We start from the raw sequence: 24,587 nt of genomic DNA on the forward strand, positions 1-24,587 counted from the left end.
GTCTGAATAATAAAATGGCATAAACAACGCCATCTCCAATGGAATAAAGAACCCCTTTGAACAAACAAATCTTAGCAACAAACTCCAAGATGAAGGCAATTCTAGAATTATGATAAAGATTTACAGTCTAACCTGGAACTTTTCGGGAATTAATAAAACCCTACTCGTTGACACAATGGATAAATCCATGCCCTGGAGCCTCAATGATTTGTGCAGAATTCACTGAGCTACCTGGGGACTGGTAGGGGCAGTTTCGGGTACTCTCGGGGTCTTTGGCTAGGGAGGGTTGAAATAAAAACACAGGCGGGCTTCCCGTTTGCAATCCAGTGAGCACGATTGGAAAGTGTAAGTGTTTGGTCATCAGGCAATGGTGGGAGCTGGTCCTGCAATGAAGCCAGTATACTGACTGTCTGACCCCAGACATGGGGAACAGCCACTTGGGGGAGGTACTGGAACAGGGACAGTGCCTAAAAGGCCATCAGCACCTCCTGTGGCAGGACGGAGGTGGTGCAGGGAGAGTGCGGGTTTTCAACTTTTGAGGTATTTGACCTGGTGGGCGATTCAGCCATTGCTGGATGGCCAAGTTTCAAAGTTAACCTACTTCAGCATGTTCTGGAGGAGACATTAAACTGAGGCTCCATCTGCTCTCTCAGCTGGACATAAAAGACCCCATAGCATCATTTCAAAGAAGAGCAGTGGAGATCTACCTGGTGTCCTGGCCAATATTAATCCCTCAACCAACCTCAGTAAAACAGATTATCTGGTCATCATCACATTGCTACCTGTGGAATCTTGCTGTGTGCAAATTGGTTGTTATGTTTCCTGCATTACAACAGTGATGACATTGCAAAAGTACTCACTGGCTGCAAAGCGCTTTGGGATGTGCTGAGAAGTTATTCCTGTTCATTGGAGGTAATGAGTTTTTGAAAAGGCTCCTTTCTGAGCTAGGAGGCAGTAAACAGTCCATTAGTGATGTCCATGGCTGAACATTTAGCACTGTGTTCTGCTCAAAGCACTTTCTTTTTCATGTGACAGCAAAAGACCTTGTTACCACTGGAAACAACTTTCAAAAGCAGAGGCAGTTGGCTACACACTAGGGTTGACTTGCTGTACGTACAAGCAAAGCGGAAGAGTGAGGAATGGAGACATAAAGGCTGCCTTCAAAAAGCCGCTGCTGGAAGTGCTGTTTTCTCTGGTGTAGAAAATGACCGCTACCAGTGTTTTTATTTACTTAAAATCTTATTGTTTGATGTTCCAGCCAATCACAAAATTGTCCTTTAGTCTAGCAGCCTGAATGACTTTATTCAACTCAACACCTCAGCCACAGGCATGGCAATGGAGTCTTAGCTTCCTTGGAAGGAGACAATGTCTGCTGGATCTGCAAAAGACGTAACAACAATCACAGTGATGTAACAGCAACCATGTAAAACAAATTAACCTGACTATCCCAGGACACTCACTTGACACGTCTCGCGGATTTCTGAGAGCCAGGAAATGTCTGGCTCAAAAGGTTGAAGCTTCATTTGAACACTAAAATAAGGCTTGAAAATCATGCTCACCATTTGCCAATGTTCATCATAAATAATGGACAGCAGGCATTGCAAAGTGTGTTTAAAAAAAGCATGGTGTGCAAACTGATTCAGTTACAAGATGGGCTGCTTTTCTGCACTTCTTGTTTTTTCTCACTCTCCACCAGCCCTGAGCCTCGATGTAAATTAAATTTTGCGCCCTACAATATTTCTAGCACTAGTGGGTTTCGCAATGGGAATTCCCCCAATGGGGGAAAATCCAAATATATGACATCAACGACATTACCCTTGTCTACTCTTTCCAATAACTTTTCAAAGAATTATTTAAAAATTATTTCACAGAATTGCATTTATTGCCCATCCCTAATTTCCCTTGAGAAGCTGGTGGTGAGCTGCCTTCTTCAATCGCTGCAGTCCATGTGGTGTAGGTACACCCACAGTGCTGTTAGGGAGGGAGTTCCAGGATTTTGACCCAGTGACAGTGAAGGAACGGCGATATATTTCCAAGTCAAGATGGTGAGTGGCTTGGAGGGGAACTTCCAGGTGGTGGTGCTCTCATACATCTGCACCCCTTGTCCTTCTAGATGGTAGAGGTCATGAGTTTGGAAGGTGCTGTCAAAGGAGCCTTGGTGTTGCTGCAGTGCATCTTGTAGATGGTACACACTGCTGCCAAAGTTCATCAAAGGTGGTGGGAGTGAATGTTTAAGGTGGTGGATGAGCTGCCAATCAAGCGGGTTGCTTTGTCCCGGATGGTGTCAAGCTTCTTGAGTGTTGTGGGAGCTGCACTCATCCAGGCAGGTGGAGAGTATTCCATCACACTCCTGACCTGTGCCTTGTAGATGGTGGATAAGCTCTGGGAAGTCAGGAGGTGAGTTATTCACCACAGAATTCCCAGTCTCTGACCTGCTCTTGTAGCCACAGTATTTATACAGCTAGTCCAGTTCAGTTTCTGGTCAATGGTAACCCCCAGGATGTTGATAGTGGGGGAATCAGCAATGGTAATGTCATTGAATGTCAAGGGGTGATGGCTGGATTCTCTCTTGTTGGAGATGGTCATTGCCTGGCACTTGTGTGGCGTGAATTTTACTTGCCACTTGTCAGCCCAAGCCTGGATATTGCCCTGTTCTTGCTGCATATGAACGCAGACTTCAGTATCTGAGGAGTTACGAATGGTGCTGAACGTTATGCAATCATCAGTGAACATCCCAACTTCTGACCTTATGATGGAAGGAAGGTCATTGATGAAAACAGTTGAAGATGTTTGGGCCTAGGACACTACCCTGAGGGACTCCTGCAGTGATGTCACGAGGCCTTTATCAGGTTAGTTAAGCACAACCTAGCCTTTTTAAATCTTTCGTTGATTATATTTTCTCTCTCTCGATGCTCTTCTATCACTTATTTTGCTCATAGATTTCAGTATATTTCCTATCACTGATGATAAGCTATAGACTATGATCTCCTGGTTTTGTTCCATCTCCTTTTGTTTATACAGAAACAACATTAGATGATCTCCAATCCTCTGGCAAACCCTTTCTTCTATGGAGCCTTTGTATACATAAACTAGAGCCTCCTCCGTGGTTTCCTTGAGTACACGTGGGTGTGAGCCAACAGGGATTTTCCTCTTTAGCTTTGATTCTTTGCCTATTATTTTCTCCCTTTCCATCTGGACTGCATTAATATTCTGTTAAACTCATCCTCTTTTGAAGTAACTATTTTGTCATCTTCTTTAGTATAAGCTAAGTAAAATAGGTTTTCAATACTTCTGCCATTACATGAGTTTATCTTGCTCATCTGTAGGTGACGCTAGCCTTACTATGATTTTTTTTTTCTAATTTCTGTCATCTTCCACCTTCTATAAACTTCAGCTTATCTAAGACTCTGCTGCCCATATCCTAACTCGATCCAAGTCCTGTTCTTACTGACCTGCGTTGACTCATAGACATTTACACAGCAGAAGGAGGCCATTCGGCCCATCGTGTCCACGATGTTCAGCAAAGATCTGACTACATTAATCCCATTTTCCAGCGCTTGGCCCATAGCCCCGGAGTTTATGACAATGCAAGTGAATATCTAAATACTTCTTAAATGTAACAAGAGTTTCTGACTCAACCACCCTTTCAGGCAGTGAGTTCCAGACTCCCAGCGCCCTGTGGGTGAAGAAATTTCTCCTCAACTCCCCTCTTAGCCTTATACCTCTTACCTTAAATCTATGCCCTCTGGTTATTGACCCCTCTAATAATGGAAGAAGTGCCTTCCTATCCACCATATCTATGTCCCTCATAATCTTATACACCTCTATTAGGTTCCCTCTCAACCTTCAGTGCTCCAAGGAAAATAACCCCAGCCTATCCAATCTTTCCTCATAGCTCAGACCCTCCAGCCCAGGCAGCATCCTGGTAAATCTCTTCTGTACCCTCTCCAGTGCAATCACATCCTATAATGTGGTGACCAGAACTGCACGTAGTACTCTAGTTGTGGCCTAACCAGCGTTTTATACAGCTCCAGCATAACCTCCCTGCTCTTGAATTCTACGCCTCAGCTAATAAAGGCAAGTAGCCCATATGCCTTCTTAACCACCTTATCTAACTGCCCTGCTACCTTCAGGGATCTGTGGATATGCACACCAAGGTCCCTCTGATCTTCAGTACTTTCCAGGGTCCTTTTCCGGGTTGAATTCCATTTGCTACTGCTCTGCCCAGCGGACCAGTCCATTGATATCCTGCTGCAGCTTACGGCTATCCTCCTCATTATTTACCACCCTACCAATTTTCATGTCATCCACAAACTTCTTGATCATACCCCCTACAATTAAGTCCAAATAACTTATGTACATAATTGGCTCCATTTTAAAATTCACATCCTTGTTTTCAAATCCCTCATGGCCTCACCCTCCCTGTCACTGTAATCTCTTCCAGCCCCATAACCCTCTGAGATTTCTGTGTTCCTCCAAGTCTAGCTCCTTTGCGCAGCCCCAATTTTAACTGCTCCACCATTAGCGGCCATGCTGTCAGCTGCCTAGGCCCTAATCTCGGGATTTCCTTCCCTAAACCTCTGCACCTCCTTTAAGTGGCTCCTCAAAACCTACCTCTTTTACCAAGCTTTTGGTTGCTTATCCCAATATCTTCTTTTGTGGTTTGGTATCAAATTTTGCTTGATAACTTTCCTGTGAAGCCCCTTCGGACTCTTTACTATGTAAAGGTGCTATATTAATGCAAGCTGTTGTTGTAGAATGCTTTATTATTTCTTTTTACATTCCTCGATAATTTGATTTTGTAATTTCTCTTTACCTTCCTCATGATTTCCTGCTCTCCTGTTTTCTCTATTCTCTTTTGTCCTCCTCTTCTTCAATATCTAAATACTTCTTATATTCCATTTTCCTTAATTCCTTATTCATCTTTGCTGTCCCATAATTAGCTTGCTTGTTTTTGGCTTTGAGTGGATTGCATTTTTCTTAAACTCTATTTGTCATCCAAGACTTCCCACTGTTTTTCTGTCTCTTTGTTTTTCAAGATTTTCTCCCAGTTTACCTTCTTTAGTGCTACCCTCATTTCCTCATAATGTGCATTCTTCCAATCTATTAGTTGAGTCCTTGTCCTCCTTACGTCACACTTAAGTTCTAATCTTGAACCTTAATATGTTATGATCACTACTACTAAAATGCTCTCCTACTCTTCTCCTATCTGTTCTGATAACTTACCCATTAGAAAATCCAACAGCGATTTTTATTCTCATTAGACTTCTTACACGGTGAGTGAGACGCTGTAAGAATTTATTTTTTCCTTTCGCTATTTCTTCCTGCCAGTTTATCTGGGGATAATTGAAATCTCACATGATCATCATTCTATGCCTAATACCTACTTTGTAGATTTTCTGACACATTTCTTCCTCCAATTGACTTCCACTACTTGCTGGACTGTATTATAACCATATTAGATTGATGGACCCCTGCCCATTTCAATCCATCTGGATCCTGTGTCTATTTTTACTGCTAGTTACGCCTTTTTTTAATTGCCAGTATGTTATCTTTAACTAGTACAGCTACCCTACTTAAATGTGTTATATCCTGCAATTTTAGTTGCCAATCTTCTTCTCTAAGTAATCATGTTTGCTATGTCTGGATCGTCTCAACAAAGTATTGCCTCCAATTCATACTCATACATCGCTGTATCAATAGTTTAAATTGTTATTATTCCAGTCACTGACCTTATCCAATCTCTGGACATTCAACTTATTCCTATTTTCTCCTTTAGTTTGTCCTTTACTCTCTTTTCCTGATTATTTTGATAGATTTTATATCATTTCTAGGAGTCCCCTCCTTCTTTGTTATTAATTTAAATTTTTATTTTCAACCCTAGTAATCCTTTCCGATAGGATCCTGGTCCCATCCCTGTTCAGGTGGAGCCCATCCCAAAGGTAGAGCTCCTTCCTGTCCGAGTCCTGGTGCCAGAATCCCAGGAAGTGGAGGTCTTCTTTCCCACACCACTCCTTTAGTCACGTGTTGACTTTCCTGTTATGTTTACTCTTCTGCCAATTTGAACATGGCTCGGGTAGTAATCCTGAGATTATTAGCCGTGTATTTCTGGTTTTGAATTTAACTTCAGCAGAACCTCTTTGCTAATCTTATACGTCATTGGTTCCGACTGGGAGTGCTACTGGACTCCTCCTCCTCTCCTTCTAGGTTCTTTCCCAGCTGTTTTAGGATGCCAATTACACTGATATCAGGTAGGCAACACACCCGGGCCTCTTGATCCTAACTGTAAAGAATACTATCTATCCCCATCTTACAGAATCCCTGTAACTGTAACCTTTCTACTCTGCACCACCTGCTCCATCAGCTCCATGGTGCCTTGGCCAATATTCTGGATCTCTTTCAACTGTCTTTCTCCTTGTCTTCACGGGCATTGAGTACTTTCTACCTGCTGGACCTCCTTCACTACATATAAGTTAATATAGACAGGGGGGAGCAACCATATGGAACAGAACAGTCTCGAAACGAGAAACATGATGAAGTAACCTTGAGTAAGATAAGAGGTGGGCTCTCCTGCCTAATGGCTTTGCATCAAGACTAACCAAGTGATACATTGCAGAACTGGACAAATCTGATTTGAGTCCGTTTATGAGCACACAGTGCTTGAGTAACATCATGAGCTGAACTCCATGGGATTCTCACGATCTCTGTTCTTAACTGTGAGAGGATGTCAGAAAGCCTAGAGTAAATGGCTGTCCTTAACCAGTTCTTTCAATTGCCTGCGGAAATTGCAGGTTCCTTTATCGAACCACTTGAGTGTGAACTGCACCATCTGGGAAAGTGTAGCCTAAAGTGCTGTTGTTTCCCTTTCCTCTTGTGTCACCAACCCACAGTTAACAATTGTGCCTCTGAACAGCAACCCCTGTGCTCTGGCAGCCAACAATCGCCTGTCTGGCCGGCTCAGCGAGACGGATCACGGGGCTTTAGCAGATGTCTATGTGGAAGGATGATTGCTGGCTTTCAAACCGTTAACCCAATTGTGTAAACACAAGGTTCATTGAGGAGATGGCAGGATTCAGATGGATTTCACCATGCGACGCTACCAAACATCCTCGACACTGCAAGGAATAATATTTTTACATGTCTCAAAACCAATAACTGCAGCAGGAAGAAGAAAAAGAGCTCGAACCACCGAGCATGTCAGTCAGTATCCGGGAGGGAGCGAACATGTTTATGTTTTGGGTGTGGACACTCTTATCAGTCCTGGAAAAATAAGAGGCAGAGGGTGAGAGTTTCAACACAAACTGAAGAATGGGGAACGTATGCATAAAGCGCTCACAAGCCCAGAGAGGAAACCCTTTCGCGTTATCAACAGTTTCCGGGAGTGGGACATGAACCCACAACCCTCTGATTCAAAGGCGAGGGTGCTATGAACTGAGCCACAGCTGACACCTCAAACTTTACTTTAACTCTTTCGAGTTATCAACAGATCGCATGTAACTCTTTCGAGTACAATCACAGTTCTTGGTTTTCCGGGAGTGGGACATGAACCCACAACCCTCTGATTCAAAGGCGAGGGTGCTATGAACTGAGCCACAGCTGACACCTCTGCCCAGAGAGGAAACTCTTTCGAGTTATCAACAGTCACAGATTGCAACTCTTTCGAGTACAATCACAGTTCTTGGTTTCCGGGAGTGGGACATGAACCCACAACCCTCTGATTCAAAGGCGAGGGTGCTATGACCCCAGAGAGGAAACTCTTTCGAGTTATCAACAGTCACAGATTGCAACTCTTTCGAGTACAATCACAGTTCTTGGTTTCCAGGAGTGGGACATGAACCCACAACCCTCTGATTCAAAGGCGAGGGTGCTATGAACTGAGCCACAGCTGACACCTCTGCCCAGAGAGGAAACTCTTTCGAGTTATCAACAGTCACAGATTGCAACTCTTTCAAGTACAATCACAGTTCTTGGTTTCCGGGAGTGGGACATGAACCCACAACCCTCTGATTCAAAGGCAAGGGTGCTATGACCCCAGAGAGGAAACTCTTTCGAGATATCAACAGTCACAGATTGCAACTCTTTCGAGTACAATCACAGTTCTTGGTTTCCAGGAGTGGGACATGAACCCACAACCCTCTGATTCAAAGGCGAGGGTGCTATGAACTGAGCCACAGCTGACACCTCTGCCCAGAGAGGGAACTCTTTCGAGTTATCAACAGTCACAGATTGCAACTCTTTCGAGTACAATCACAGTTCTTGGTTTCCGGGAGTGGGACATGAACCCACAACCCTCTGATTCAAAGGTGAGGGTGCTATGAACTGAGCCACAGCTGACACCTCCCCCCAGAGAGGAAACTCTTTCGAGTTATCAACAGTCACAGATTGCAACTCTTTCGAGTACAATCACAGTTCTTGGTTTCCAGGAGTGGACATGAACCCACAACCCTCTGATTCAAAGGCGAGGGTGCTATGACCCCAGAGAGGAAACTCTTTCGAGTTATCAACAGTCACAGATTGCAACTCTTTCGAGTACAATCACAGTTCTTGGTTTCCGGGAGTGGGACATGAACCCACAACCCTCTGATTCAAAGGCGAGGGTGCTATGACCCCAGAGAGGAAAAAATTCCTTCGAGTTATCAACAGTCACAGATTGCAACTCTTTCGAGTACAATCACAGTTCTTGGTTTCCGGGAGTGGGACATGAACCCACAACCCTCTGATTCAAAGGCGAGGGTGCTATGACCCCAGAGAGGAAATGTGAACAAAAGCATGTAAAGAGTTAACCATGTTTAGCTGCTTCATTAATGACCCTCCCCCCCATCATAAGGTCAGAAGTGGGGATGTTCACTGATGATTGCACGATGTTCAGCACCATTTGCGATTCCTCAGATACTGAAGCAGTCCATGTCCAAATGCAACAAGACCTGGACAATATCCAGGATTGGTCTGGTAACATTCGTGCCTCACAAGTGCCAGGCAATGACCATCTCCAACAAGATAGAATCTAACCACCCCCTGACATTCAATGACATTACCATCACTGAATCCCCTACTATCAACATCCTGGGGGTTACTATTGACCAGGAACTGAACTGGACTAGCTATAAATAGGGACATTTTGGGAAATTAGAAATCAGGGACATAATTTAAGAATAAGAGCTCTCCCTTTTAAGACAGAGATGAGGAATTTTTTTCCTCTCGGAGGGCCATTACAGTGTGGAATTCTCTTCCCCAGAAGCTAGTGGAAGCGGGGTCTTTAAATTAATTCAAGGCCGAGTTTGATGGATTTTTGTTAAACAAGGAGGCAAGGGTTATGGATGCAGACAGGAAAGTGGAGTTGAGATCACAATTAGATCAGCCATGGTCTTATTGAATGGCAGAGCAGGCTCGAGGGGCCAAATGGCCTATTCCTGCTCCTAAGTCCTATGTTCCTATGAGTAACTCACTTCCTGACTCTCCAAAGCCTGTCCACCATCGACAAGGCACAAGTGTGATGGAATACTCTCCACTTGCCTGGATGAGTGCAGCTCCCACAACACTCAAGAAGCTCGACACTGTCCAGGACAAAGCAGCCCGCATGAATGGCACTTCATCCACCACCTTCAACGCTTACTCCCTCCACTGTTGATGCACAGTGGCAGCAGTGTGTACCATCTACAAGATACACCAGTGATAAAGACGAATTGAGGTCAGAGAGGGACAGGGGACAGAATGGAAACAGTGGAGGAGGGAGTTGGGGAGTGGTTGGAGAGGGTGGGGTGGTGCAGAGGAAGGGGGATGAAGAGCATCAGAGGAGGGGCAGGGCAATGTTCCCTCAGGATGCATGTATGTGGAACGATAGAATTTTGTAATAAACAGATCACACACAAAAGCAAGCTCGAGCGGGGGAGGTGCAAAGCTGAATACAAAACCCTCACTACAAAAGCTCAAGTCGCTGGAGAGAGAGAGGCAGAGAGAGAGAGAGGGAGAGAGATAGAACAGGAAAAATGCAGCTGTGATTGGAGGACCTTCAAGTGTGGGAGAGAGGGAATCTGATTGGATGAGAAGCAAGGGCGCGAATAAGCGTAGCTTTGATTGGACAGGCAGCAAGGCCGAACTGGAGGGAGGAGCCACGTGTCCCGAAGTGAGAAGGCTGGAAAGTGACACCACCAGACAAAGTCTCAGAACTCCCATGATTGACTGAGCTTCAGGAGGTGAGAGTGCTCCAGATTTGCAGGTCAAGGGTTGTGGGACAGGAGGGAGAGACTTGGGAAAATACCCTGCTGGGTACAGCCCATGAGGAGAGGGGAGGGCAGGCTTGAACCAAATGAAGGTCGCACGGAGCAGATTAAGACTGAGATTCGGGAGTGCTCGGATCAACCTAATCCTGTTTCTGTACCAATGACAAATTTGGTTGGATTTACTTCCTCTCTATCCCGTGAGTATAATTGTATTCCCAGCTAACTGCAGTGACTGAGATCAGATAACCTGACCCAGACTGGCGACAGCACTGGGGCTTTGCTGGTCTGCTTTTGTCCTGTAACCTTCTTCATAGTTAAGCAGTTTTTAAGGAGTTCACCTTAACCTTTTTTCTCTCCAAAACAATGGCTTTATCCAAAAAGTGTAACAACTTCAGTTCTGTTCAATGAACCCAACAGAAACAATAAACCACAGACGTTGCATTCATGTTTTTTTCATATATTGTTCTAGCTCTCTCAAGCATTGCATTACAGAACCAAATAGCTGCCAGAAATCACTACTGATTTATCTATTTGTTACTTCTTATGCCAGACAACCGAAGACAATAAGCTTTATCAAGTTAAGAGTTGTTAAATTGAATGAGACATTTTCTCTTCAGATTGTACTTTTATTTTGCTTTGTTTTATGGGGCTGGGGTGTTGGTGGGGGCAAGGTAAATATTATTCCATTATTTAATGGCATTCTCCTCCCCCACTGCATATAGTCGAGAATCTTTAACAATTAATCTTCAAACATATGGCACATCAATCCCATCAGCAAGAAACAATGTTTTACTCAATACGAGAAGATGAAATATGGATGACATAAAGAATACTAGCTGTCATGAGCTCAATGAGTACAGTGCTTCTTGTACTCTGTCATTATTGGGAATTAAAGTAACATGGCCGCTTCCAGTCAGTGCCTCTTGGCACAGGTCACCTGACTCCAGCAAACCAGGTAGGATCTTTAGTGCATGATTGCATTTCAATCATTCATCCGTGCTGGCTCTCTGCAAGAACAGCTCAGCTAGTCTCACTCTCCCACCTTTTCCCTGCCACCTTGTCATTTTTTTCCCTTCAGATAACAATCCAATTCCCTTTGGAAAATGACGATTGAATCTGCCTTGGCCGCACTCTTAGACAGTGCAGCCCAGGTCCCAAGCAGTTGCTGCAGAAAAAAGTGCATGTTACCATTGGTTCCTTTGCCAATCACCTTGAATCAATGTCCTCTGGTTCTGGGCCCTTCTGCCAATGGGAGCAGTGTCTCTCTATCTACTCTGTCCAGACCCCTTGTTGTTTTGAACACCTCTATTGAATCTCTATTTAATCTTCTCTTCTCTAAGGAGAACAGCCCCCAGCTTCTCCAACCTGTCCACATAACTGAAGTCTCTCATCCCAGGAACTATTCTCATAAATTGTTTCTGTGCCCTCTCTAATGCCCACCAACAGCCTAATCTAAAGTGGGGAATGCCTATTATTGATTTGTCAGGAGTTTTGCAGGTTGCAGCATTGTTTGAGAAAGCACTGTGTTGCCCTGCACGCCTAGTGTAGCCATTCTATGAAAGAATTTGCATTTATGTAGCACCTTTTATTACTTCAGGGTGTCCCAAAGACAATTAAGTACTTTTCTTTATTCATGGGATGGGGCATCGCTGGTTAGGCCAACATTTATTGCCCATCCCTAACTGCCCTTCAGAAGGTGGTGGTGAGCTACCTTTTTGACAACTGAGTGGCTTGTTTGGCCACTTCAGAGGACAGTTAAGAGTGAACCATATCGCTGTGGTTCTGGAGTCACATGTAGTCAGAATCGGTAATTTATTATTCATAGGTTTTTTTGTTTCTATTGGCTGCACACATCCAAATATTACTTTGATTGGTGCACATAACAAAATTCATTCCACACATGGATGGCAAAAATCAGTGGGAACGTTGTCAGGGAAGGGGAAGGGACAACAATCTGGCTGCAGCGCCTGTCAGCAGCACTATTCAGAGGTTCAATCAGAGGCAGGAACAAACCCACATTCTCCCTTTCAGTCAGCAGCAGGTACCTGTTGAGGTACCTGTCCCTCTGTGCCACCCCTTCCCAAACTGTGGGTCACGAACCCCAATGGAGTAGCAGAGGTCACAAGTGGGATTGTGAGCTACCCCTCCAAGTGGCAGTGGCGACTGTGGAGAGGAGGCGACCCAGTCTGGAGGTCCCAAGTTGTGGGGAAGAGGAGCTACTGAGTGTGTATGTGTGTGAGTGAATGTGGGTGTGTGAGTGGATGTGTCTGTCTGTGTGTGTTGTGTTTGTGTGTGTCTGTGTGTGTGGTTGTGTGCGTGAGTGTGTGTGTTGTGTGTGTGGTTGTGTGCGTGTGTTGTATGTGTCTGTGTGTGTTTTGTGTGTGTGTCTGTGTATGCGCCTCTGTGTGTGTATGTGTGTGTTGTGTGTGTAAGTGAGTTTGTGCCTGTGCATGTGTCTGTGTGTGTGTGTGCATGTGTGTTGTGTGTGAGTGAGTGTGTGTATGCCTGTGTGTGTGTCTGTGTGTGTTGTGTGAGTGTGCGTGTATTTCTGTGAGTGTGTGTGTGTCTGTGTGTGTTTTGCATGTGCGTCTGTGTCTGTGTATGTTGTGTGTGAGTGAGTGAGCGTGTGCCTGTGTGTGTGTCTCTATGTCTGTGTGTGTGATGTGTGAGTGAGTGTGTGTGTATTTCAGTGAGTGTGTGTGTGTCTGTGTATGTGTCTCTGTGTGTGTCTGTGTGTGTGTTGTATGAGTGAGTATGTGTCTGTGTGTGTGTGTTGTGTGCGTGAGTGTGTTGTAAGTTTGTGTGTGTTTCTGTGTCTCTGTGCATATGTGTGTGTCTTGTGTGTGCGTGTGTGTTTGTGTCTGTTGTAAGTTTGTGTGTGTGTTTCCGTGTGTGTCTGTGTGTGTGTTGTGTGAATGAGTATGCGTTTGTGTGTATTTGTTGTGTGTGTGTGAGTGTGTGCATGTTTGTGTCTGTGTGCGTGAGTGTGTGTGTTGTGTGTGTGAGTGTTTGTGTATTTCTCTGTGTGTGTGAGTATGTGTCTGTGTGTGTATTTGTTGTGTGTGTATTTTGTGTGTGTGTGTGTCTGTGTGAGTGTGTGTTTTGTGTGTGTCTGTGTGCATCTCTGTGTATGCATGTGTGCCTGTGTGTGTTGTGTGTGAGTGAATGAATGTGTGCCTGTGTGTGTCTGTGTGCATGAGTGTATGTGTGTTTTGTGTGTGTCTGTGTGAGCGTCTGTGTGTGTGTGTGTGTGTGTGTCTGTGTGTGTTGTGTGTGAGTGTGTGCCTGTGTGTTGTGTGAATGAGTGTGTATTTCTGTGAGCATGTCTGCCTGTGTGTGTGTGTTGTGTGAGTATGTGTCTGTGTGTGTGTATTTGTTGTGTGTGTGTTTTGTGTGTGAGTGTGTGCCTGTGTGTGTGTCTGTGTGCGAGAGTGTGTGTGTTGTGTGTGTTTTGTGTGTGTGTCTATGTGTGCATCTCTGTGTGTGCATGTGTGTCTGTGTGTGTTGTGTGTGAGTGAGTGAATGTGTGCTTGTGTGTGTCTGTGTGCGTGAGTGTGTGTGTGTCTGTGTGTGTTTTATGTGTGTGTCTGTGTGAGCGTCTCTGTGTGTGCCTGTGTGTGTTGTGTGAGTGAGTGTTTGTGTATTTCTGTGAGTGTGTGTGTGCATGTTGTGTCTGTGTATGTGTGTCTGTGTATGTTGTGTGAGTGAGTATGTGTGTGTGTTGTGTGAGTGAGTGTGCGTGCCTGTGTGTGCGTGTTGTGTCTGTGTATGTGTGTCTCTGTATGTGTGTTCTGTGTGTGTTGTATGAGTTTGTGTGTCTCTGAGTATGTCTGTGTGTGTGTATGTTGTGTCTGTGTGTGTGTGTACCTGTGTGTGAGTTTGTGTGTGTATCTGTGTATGTGTGAGTTTGTGTGTATGTCTGTGTATGTTGTGTGAGTTTGTGTGTGTGTGTGCTGTGTGTGTGAGTGTGTGTCTGTGTGTGTGAGTATGTGTGTGTGTGTATGTGGTGCACGGTGTGTCTGTGTATGTGTGTCTGTCTGTGTGTGTGTGTTGTGTGAGTGAGTGTGTGTGTCTGTGTGTGAGTTTGTGTGTGTATCTGTGTGTGTGAGTTTGTGTGTGTATTGTGTGTGTCTGTGTGTGTGTCTATGTGTGTTGTGTCTGTGTATGTGTGTCTCTCTGTGTGTATGTGTGTGTGCTTGTGTGTTGTATAAGTTTGTGTGTGTGTGTCTGCGTGTCTCTCTGTGTGTGTGTCTGTGTATGCATGTGTGTGTTGTGTCTGTGTGAGTTTGTGTGTGTATCTGTGTGTGTATTTGTTTGTGTATCTGTGTGTGTGTTTGTGTGTGTTGTGTGAATTTGTGTGTGTGTTTCTCTGTGTGTGTGTGTGTGCGTGTTCTATCTGTGTGTGTGTGCCTATGTGTGCATGTGCGTGTTGTGTCTGTGTGTGTGTGTTTCTGTGTGTGTCTGTGTCTGTGTGCTTTGTGTGTGTGTCTGTGTGCGCGCGTGTGTGTTTGTGTATATGTCTGTGTGTGTGCCTGTGTGCGAGTTTGTGTGTGTGTGTGTGCCTGTGTGTGAGTTTGTGTGTGTGTGTGTTGTGTGTGAGTTTGTGAGAGTTTGTGTATGTGTGTGTGTGTGTGGTGGGTGGAGGGTTTGGTAGAGAGGCTGATTACAGTGGATCTTCAGGGGTTGTGGGCAGAGACTTCTGTCATCAGTGAGTATGGAAAGCTCGACTGAAAATGACACAAGTTCAAAAAATAATATTTTTACAAAATGCTTTAAAGCAGAGTTTCATATTTATATGATGTGTTATCATATGTTGATCTATAGTACATGAACATTAATAATTACAATACTGAACGTTACTAGCTGCTTTCTTGCTGTTTTGTTTTTTCTGGTGTTTGTGGTCACGTTAATTTTCAGCTGTTAAAATGGGGTCACATTGGAAAATAGTTTGGGAAGCGCCACACGATAGTCTTTCCCCACCTCCTTTTGCAGCCGGCTTCTCCCCATCCCTTTCTCTTGATGCATAGGAGCAAAGCAACTGCAATCTAGATGGAGACTAGACGCTGCTAATAACAGTTAATTATATTTAACCAAGTTTATCCTATCAATCAGTGCTTACAGAATGTGTTCACAGGATATTTCTGAAGCAGGGGAGACAATACTAGATGGAAGAGTACAATGTCATATTGGTGGGATATAGACCTGTTCCTTCCTTGTTGATAGGTCAATATTGCCCTGGTGTGAGAACAGAACAACAGTGGTTCAAAGAGAAGGCTCATCAACACCATCACCAAGGAACTAGGATGGGCAATAAATGACTTTGCCAGCAATACCCATAACAGGAACATGAAAGGATGCCATGCTACTCCTTAATGATTGACCTTCCCTCTTCACTCTTATTTTCCAGTTACAACTCATGCTTATTAAGAATTTAAACAAAGTCACTACTGATTTTTATTGTTATGTTTTTTGGTTTTGTCTGGCAAATATGAATCTACAAATCTCTGCAAACTGCAGGGTGGTGGAAAATGACCCTTAATATAAAATCTAGGCTTACACTCCAGTGTAATACCCAGAGAGTGCTGCACTGTCAGATGTGCTATATTTCAGCTGACATGTCAAACTAAGGCCCTGCCTGCCCTATCTGGCAGACATAAAAGATCCCATGGCACATTTTTGAAGAAAAACAAGGCAGTTCTCCCTGATGTCCTGGCCAATATTTAAAAAGAGATGATCTGGCTGTTATCACATTGCTGTATGTGGGATCTTGCAGTGTGCGAATTTTCTGCTGTATTTCCTGCAGTATAACAATCACAACACTTCAAAAGTACTTCATTGGCTGTGAACCGCTTTGGGATGACGTAAAAGGTGCTATAAAAATACAACTCTTCCTTTCAAACTCGGATAACCGCCTCTAGAACGGAAAAATAAATGACGCTTTTTTTGGTTGAAGGAGCTGTGGATAATGGGGCAGCTGATCACCACCAGCCCATGTGGTAACCATGCATGGTCCAACCCTGGAGACTCTCCCACCGGAACCCTCCAGCAGCTTGTATTGGGAGAGTGGCCCACTTCACCTTGCTGCTGAAGTAACAGTGTCGGAAAATGAGTGCAGCTTGAAAGCAGATATACAATTGCCTGGCTGATGTTTTGTTGTTGGGAAGATGAATTACGCGGATATTGGGATGTCAAACTCAGCAGGCAATTGTTCTATTGTAAGGGTCAACAGCTGGAAGTTAAACATTCCAGGAAGTGCAATTTTACTAGGGAGAAAGATGATTTTGTCACTGAATTTGTTCTCCTCTCTATTCATTTGCAAACCTAAAAGCGGTGCCTTGGTGAGGAGATCTGTATTAATTATAGTTTTGGGAAATGTAGGACTGTAGCTTTAAGAATAATTCTGTGTTGTAAGATCACATGATCTGTGTAAACCAATGTGTTAAAAAGCCTGAAGATCAACTCCATAACAAACTCGCAATGAGGATAAATCAGATCTGTTGCTGTACCTCGCCCAACGATTGTGAGTATCTAAGTTCGTTAAGAATAAAAGAAAATATACTCATCTGAAATGCCACAGTTTGGCAGAATTGATCACTTTGAGCCAGCCGCAGACAATTGGTCTCAATATATAGAATGTCTTGCATTCTTCTTTCAAGCAAATGAAATCACAGAGGAGGAAAAGAGGAGAGTGATTCTCCTGAGTATTTGTGGGAGCAAGACCTACAATTTAATTCGAAGCTTGATGGCCCCCAGTGCCCCAGATTCAAAGACTTTCAGTGAATTAGTGGACCTCGTTAAGGGACATTTTCAACCCGAGTCCTCAGTCACAACGCAGACTTTCAGGTTCAATTCAGGGAATAGAGCCCGAGGGGAAATCGTTGCTACCTACATGCAAAATTAAAACAACTAATAAAATATTGTGATTTCAGTGAAACCCTGGTGACATGCTCAGGGATTGTTTGGTATGTGGTGTGCAGGAAGATGCTATTCAGCAAAGATTGCTGGCTAAAGTGAATCTTGATTTTAAGAAAGCGTTAGAAATAGTGTTGGCAATGGAAAGTGCTGTAAGGGATTCACAAGTAATTCAAGGGGCGCAAAATGGCACCACTCTCCTAGTCGGGCGGGAACAGTCAGCCAAAAGTGGTGCAAAAAGTCGGGACACCGCTGCAAAGCGGGAACAGCTCCCGCTAACCGAAAAATGAGAGGAAATAGCTTAGCAACTAAATCGAAAATAACCTCCATCAACGTGGGAACAATCAATCTTCTAGCAATTGGCAATTTTAAAAAGTAGAATGTTATTTTTGTCACAGAAGTGGACACGTAATGAGATTTAAATAGGCCTCCAAACAACAAACAAAGTCCAATGAAGCCTATAGTGTAGAAGAGCCTGAAACAGCCAATTCTGACATTTATTCATTACTCAACATGAAAGTTGGGAAGACAGAGCCAATACTTATTACAGCGCAAGTGAATGGTAAACCTTTAAAAATGGAAGTAGACACAGGGGCTTTTACCACTGTAATAGGAGAACACATTTTCAGTTGTTTAAATAAAGGTGATCAACAATTTAATTTGGAACAAACATCTGCCAAGTTGAAAACATACACAGGTGATGAAATCCAAGTGCAACATATCACCAGAGTAACTGTTCATTATAGACACCAATCAGCACAACTACCAGTGGTGGTATTAGCAGGTAGAGGATCAAACCTCCTATGTCGAAATTGGTCGTGGGAAATTAACCTTGATTGGCCTGTGAGATTTCAAAAGGAAGCAGGAAGAGTTCCTGAGTTGGAAAAGGTACAAGGCAAGGCACTTCAGAAAGAGCCTGGAGAGTCCAAGGACCACAACTGGATGAAAAAGGAGTGTGTAGCCATTCAGCAACCTGAAGAAATGAAGACTGCGTTAAACAACGACATGGAAGAACAGCAGAAGAACCCCAAGGAGACTCTGCTGAATGACAGAATTCCAGAAGAAGCAAGTGAGCTTCGCAAAGGAAAACCTGTTGAAAGACCTTCACTCACTACAAGGATCCCTCAGGTCATAGTTTGTACCTCTGGAAAATTACAAAGAGAAACAGGAAGAATTTAACACCTCTTTGAACAAACTGAAGAACCAGTTGGCAGAGAAGACACAGAAATGTTCAAATTTCCAGGAGGAAGCCAACAGATACAAGAAGGAGACAGAAGAGCTGAAGAATCAGCTGAATGAAGCTAAAAGGCTTTAAAAGCAAAAGTCGTAGAACTTTCCAAGTTGTGAGTAGATAACGAAGTCATGGGTAGCTCAATTACTGAACTAAGACGAGTTGAGACTGGATTTGAGAGAAGTCTGGCTGACAGTGAAGTCAAAAAGAATGCCGAGACTAAACTCTGTGGTAGAAAGAAGACATATAGAAAGAGGATGCAGAATTACTAATAAGGCACCAACTTTAAAAAGAATCATACTGTGTGGGATTCAGCATTGCTCAACATTTTGATTTTGTGAATCATTCTAGAACTCTGGATCAGAGGCAAGCCATGACTGTGCTATTTGTTCACTTGCAGCTACCAGAATTACCATATACAAACACAGGTCAATCCAGTGATACAAGTGCCAGTTCGCACCATTTACTTACCCAGGAGTTCCAAAAATGCCTCCATCTTTTTACCTTCAGACAAGACTGAGACTAATACTTCCAAATTTGGAGGGGAAGGTGAAGAAAAGTCAAGGGTACCAAAAGCGACTCATGATTTGCATAGTCATGAACGAAGATTTACTGTTGGAGAAGCAGCATATGTAAAGAATTTCAGTGGAGGACTGAAGTGGTTACTGGGTAAAGTGAGATTTGTGACCGGACCATTGTCGAACCACGTGGAAGTGGAGGGCCAGATCACCTAAAGCATGTGGATCATTTAAGAAAAAGGGAGATACCCCAACAAAATGATATTCCACCTGTAACCATGGCTGAACCTATAGTTCCTGTTGAAGTTGCTCAACCAAGGACAGACATGCTCGATGACTCTGTCAGAGAGGAAGACACTGAACTGCAAGTGTCTAATGAGGTACCTGATGTTAATGCGGTTCTAGAGAATGTGTTTCCTACAAAAGAATCGGAAGTCGTGGAACTACGACGTTCCACACGGATCAGGAAACCACCTGAAAGACTGAACTTGTAATTTCATGACCTGCGTAAATATTGTAATGTCGTGAGATAAATATCCTTGTAAATACAAAATGTACAGAAAAGTTAAAGGGGAAGGAATGTAGTAATTATAGTTTTGGGAAATAAGGGACTGTACTTTAAGAATAATCCTGTGTTGTAAAATCACAAGATCAGTGTAAACCAATGGTCAGCAGTGCGGGGAACCTCTATAAGAGTGTTCTTCTTTAGTTATGGAGTTTGATGCCCACGTGTAGTTGCTGCTGCTGTCTTGTAAATAAAGTTAAATGTTTCCACTAAGAAAAGTTGTCTGAAGATCAACTCTACAACAAGACCATACAGCATTTTCCTTCACTCTGAAATGAGGTTGCCACTTGCTGAGTGTACAGCTTACATCTCCCATCCTGTTTCTCCATCAAAGGGTGACAAAGTGAGAGGAAGTTTCAGCTCACTATCATGGGTAAGATTGAACTGAAAGCCACATCTATTGACACTGCGAATGCAGAGGGCATACTCACCACACATGCAGTTGCAGTGCCTGTAACATCCGTGGTTGCTTCCAGCTAGGGTTGCCAGCCGTTATTAGATGTATGCAAAGCAAAAGCAAAATACTGCAGATGCTGGAAATCTGAATCAAACAGAAAATGCTGGAAAAACTCAGCAGGGCTAGCAGCATCTGTGGAGAGAGAAGCAGAGTTAACGTTAACGTAAATACGAACTTGAAACGTTAACTCTGTTTCTCTCTCCACAGATGCTGCCAGACCTACTGAGTTTTTCCAGCATTTTCTGTTTTTGTTATTAGATGTATTTCTGGAGGATTCAACACATGACTTGGCCCCACCCTCCAGCCATTAGTCGGCCAACACATCCATCCTTGTGACACACTGCCCTCCTACGCCAATTGGAAAGCAAAAAGACTCATTACCCAATTGGATGATGCTTGACTGTCAGCCAAAAAGCCTTTTTCACCCCATTTTCAATATTTTTATATCTGATAAAGAGAAATGTTCAAAGAAAATGACAAAAAAATATCTTTTTTAATGTCCTGGCGATTTTTCTCCAGGGTTGCACACAGCAGTGTCCAGGAGATTGATCTTCAATTCTTGGAGACTCCAAACTAACCCTGGAGGGTTGGCAGCCGTAGACTTCCAGCACCGAAGGTGATGCAGATCAAACTCAACCCAATAAAAAGACTGTTTTCACTGTCTTCCGCTCGCCACCCCACTCACTGCCTCACTCACTGCCCCATTCACCACCCCACTCTCCACCCCGCTGTGCCCCATGGTGAGAGGGGTGGCGAGAGGGGTCAGGAGCAGGGCACCAAGTGGGAGGCGAGCAGGCCGTGAGTGAGGTGGTAAGTGGGGCGTCAAGTGGGAGGCGAGCAAAGCAGCAAGCGAGGGGACTGCAAGCGGGGGGCAAGGGTTTAACGGACAATGGGCGCACAACAATGCGCCAGCGGTGGGAAGAACTGCGCATGCGGCAGTGGACGGAGAGGATGCTGAGTTTCTGTTCTAGTCCGGAGTCAGGGGATAGAGTGTTCACTCAGTGAGGGTGAATTTCCTCGGAGCTTCACTGGGGCATGTGGCACATAAACCCTACTTAAACTGCACTTACATCGTAGTTACGATGGAGATGAGGTGGGCAAAGAAACTTCGAGGAAGTTCACCCCTCAATGTGACAAAAGGCATTAATTTCATACCTGACTCCACCCCAACGCCCTCTTCACCCTGACTCAGATTTCACATCCCTCATTTTCTTTATCTCAGCATCTTCCAATTTCTCAGCTATTGACACGCACTTTATCTCTTTAATTCCTTACTGCCCTCTCCCATTATTTGACTGAGGTAATCCTGTTCTTCCACTCACGGTTCCTCTCCTAGTTAGTCTGGTCTCTTTTTGTTAGGATTCCCCTCCCCATTTTTTAAAAAATATAATCAAATGAGGGGGGGCGGGGGAGGTGATTTTAACCCTATCCTAACCAATGAAAACTGATGTTTAAAGCTGGCTAGGGGCATGCTAATGATAGCCTGGCCTTGATCCAGCTCACTTCAAATTTAACTGGCTTTTTCAAGCAGCAATAAGGATGCCTCATTGCCACCCCCTCACCCACCCCATCACACCCACCCCCTCGCCAAGGCATGTTTTAAATATGCAGATCGAAGCCCAGTGATATCATTGAAATCCAACTGCAATTTTAACAGTGGCCTGAGGGGGTGGGGGAGCTGTTGTGACTTTCCTGCCTGAAGAAGATACAGGAAAAGGGTGGGGGGGCAGGAGAGACTCGAACGTAGAATTCGTTTTGCTTAACTGGTGTGACCAAGAGGAAATTTAGGCCTCCTATGTCCTGGGTTCCCCCAAATTCCCTCCTATGAGAGCCCGTACCCCCGAAAACTCCCTCCCCTTGACTTACCCTGTTTACCAGTGGCCTGCCACCAGAAATTCTCTTCCTGCCAGTGAACCAGTGTCTGATCAACAACTGCTGGGCCTCCTATCTTCCACTCTCCAACAGCTCGTCCGAAACTCTGCTGCCCATATCCTGACTTGCACCAGATCCCATTCACCCGTCACCTCTGTGCTCACTGTCCTATACAGGCAACATTGCGATTTTAAAATCCTCATCCTTGTTTTCAAATCCCTCCATGCCCCCCCACCCCCCACCTCTGTAATCTTGTCTAGCTCCAACAAGCCTCTGAGATATCTGCACTCCTCTAATTCTGGCCTCTTCAGCATCACCGATTTTAATCGCTTCACCATTGGTGGCCATGCTATCAGCTGCTTGGGTCCCAGCTCTGGAATTCCCTCCCTAAACCTTTCCACCTTTTTCCTCCTTTATGATACTCCTTGCTGGAGCTGAACAAACTAATGAACTTCCCACCATTGGGAATTTTATGTCAACATTTACCATGGGGATTTTCCTATGTAATCAGAGACCGGTAACAGTGTAGTGATAAGTTTCACCCACTAGGTGGAGCAGTAGTCAGTCTCCCAATTTTACCAATTCCAGCTGTGCGCCATTTTCCTTTTCACCCTGTTTTCACAGCTAAGTCCTTTCCTTTCAAACTTATTCCTCTTTTCCTCTTTTATTTTGATTTATTCCCCTGATGTCCTGTTTTTCCTGCTCTTTCACTCACCCATATCTTCCCACCTGGGCCCATCCTGAAGCCTGCAGCCATTTCCTTCTTCAACTCCCCCACTGCTATAATTGCTTCTGCTGGCCTTGCCCCTATAAGTCTCCTGTGAGTGGTCATATCTGTCCCTTCATCTCCCACTGCCTGGCCTCCCTCCCCACAGCCTAGTTATTCAGGGTCCCACATCATTCTCCCAGGCTTTGCTTCCAATCCCTGACCTCTCTCGCCTTCTCTTCTTCATGGTCTTAACTTTAACTTCTGCCTTGGGCTCTAATTCCACCCCAAAACCTATCCATTTTGGTAGGTCCCAGTGGTAAACTACTCGCCTCCCACTCCCACCGTAACTGTCCCTCGCCCTTTCCCTCTCCTATCATTCCCATTCCAACCAGTCTGCTGCATCCACCCCCAGGGAATGGGTCCCATGCCCTGGATTCCTTCCGGCCGCTTTGGCCTGCTACCCAAAAGGTGCCCAGGGCCTGCCAGCTCAGGGTAGCAGCAAATTCCTGTTCATGCCCGTGGTTGCTTACTGCAATCAGTGGCCTTCCAGCGGAATAAATGAAAGAGAGACAGGCACCAAAAAATGACAGGGGAAAATACAAGTTAGAAACAATCATCTTGAGGTCCACTTGCGGTCACCAACTAGCTCAGCATCGCCCACCTCTCCTGGTGGGGCTCCCAGCCATCCACATCTGCAGCTCCTCTGATTGGACCAGCAGCCTCAGGAAGAGGGGAAAAAGCAACAGGAGTGCAAAGGGCGGAATATGCTGCTGATCATTTATTTTCAGGAGCCTGGATCATTTCTGGGTCTCAACCCCGAACGGGTCTGCAGTGCGCATTCCGACATGATCTTCTCACAGGCAACCTCCTAATTGGCCGCATCCACGTCCACTGTCCAATTAAGGATGGTGGGTGGGTTTCTGAGGCTGCAGGGCCAATCAGAGGTCAATCAGCTGCCGGCAGCACCACAAGGAGAGGTGGGTGACGCTGAGGCAGGTAAGGAACCACGAGGGTGCCTCAAGATGGAGGCTTCAGAAGCATGAACAAATGACAAAAATAAAGAGGCCCGAAGCCAGTAGGCCTCACACGAGTGGAGCAGAAACTTCTGGAAGACTCGCAGGTGTGGCCTTTTATTCCTGCATCCCCATTGTCTGGGCTGGAGCTCCCTGCTGGGCTCCACATTCAGCGTGGGAGTCCACTCCGACACTGGGATGATCCTGGCGGAGTCCTCACTGACCCCTCGTTTGGCACTTCATTGGCCTAAGCAGCTACCGTTGCTGCTGCTGTCCAGCCACCGCTGGCAAGATCGCCCTGAGGTGGGATCGCATCGAAGCACTGACCCAATGGCCGAACCTCCAATTTTGCTCCCCGCTCTGCCTTCAAACCCACCTCCACGGAATCGGAAAGATTCAACCCGCAAAAAGCAGGAGCAATGTTAACGTGACAGCAATGAGAGAGGTGAAAGGTGAGAAAATTTTGTCCCACTGGCCTATCAACAATGGCACACGAGATCTGCTCAGGTCTGTAGAAAACTGCAAGGTGTTGTATGCATTGTGCTGACATATCACGGAAACTAAAATCAACGGATTACGTTTGTGGTGCAGAGCTGATGTCAGGGAATCTGAGGACCCGTCATTAATTCAACATCTGTCATCACCTTGTCTGGAAAACCACGGGCTGCTCCAGGTGAGTCAATAAGCCATCAGCTCCACGTAAATGAGGTTGGAATAGCTTTGTCGAATTTTGTTGACAAGCCCCAAATTCACTGACAAAGAAATGATTATCGGCTTTGCATAAAGAGGAGTCTGCTGGGCCACAGTTTGATTTGAGCTGTTCAAACAATGTCTTTCTGAATGCTTCTTCACTAATACCCTTGGTTCAAATATTCCTTTCCAGCCCTATGTAATTTAGTTCCATTTTCTCATGTTCAAATATTCCTTTCCAGCCCTATGTAATTTAGTTCCATTTTCTCATGTTCAAATATTCCTTTCCAGCCCTGTGTAATTTAGTTCCATTTTCTCATATTTTCCTGTCACCACTGCCCTTGGCAGCCACTCGGCTGGAATGTTCTGGAATGGAGAATACCCTGTTCATTAGACTTGT

General features: G+C 44.8%; 1 protein-coding gene across 1 annotated transcript in view; it reads right to left on the reverse strand.

Annotated features, from left to right (window-relative positions):
* Nucleotides 1–1,204: 1,204 nt before the first annotated feature.
* Nucleotides 1,205–24,587, reverse strand: part of LOC144684649 (protein spinster homolog 3-like) — a 130,173-nt gene continuing 106,790 nt past the window's right edge. Inside the window, exon 12 of the mRNA XM_078548715.1 lies at nt 1,205–1,378. Within this exon, the coding sequence (XP_078404841.1) occupies nt 1,344–1,378 (35 nt within the window). The 3' untranslated portion in view covers nt 1,205–1,343. The remainder of the gene's footprint in view (nt 1,379–24,587) is intronic.

This window comes from Cetorhinus maximus, chromosome 9 (genome assembly GCF_964194155.1).
Source record: "Cetorhinus maximus chromosome 9, sCetMax3.hap1.1, whole genome shotgun sequence".
Taxonomy (NCBI): Eukaryota; Metazoa; Chordata; class Chondrichthyes; order Lamniformes; family Cetorhinidae; genus Cetorhinus; species Cetorhinus maximus.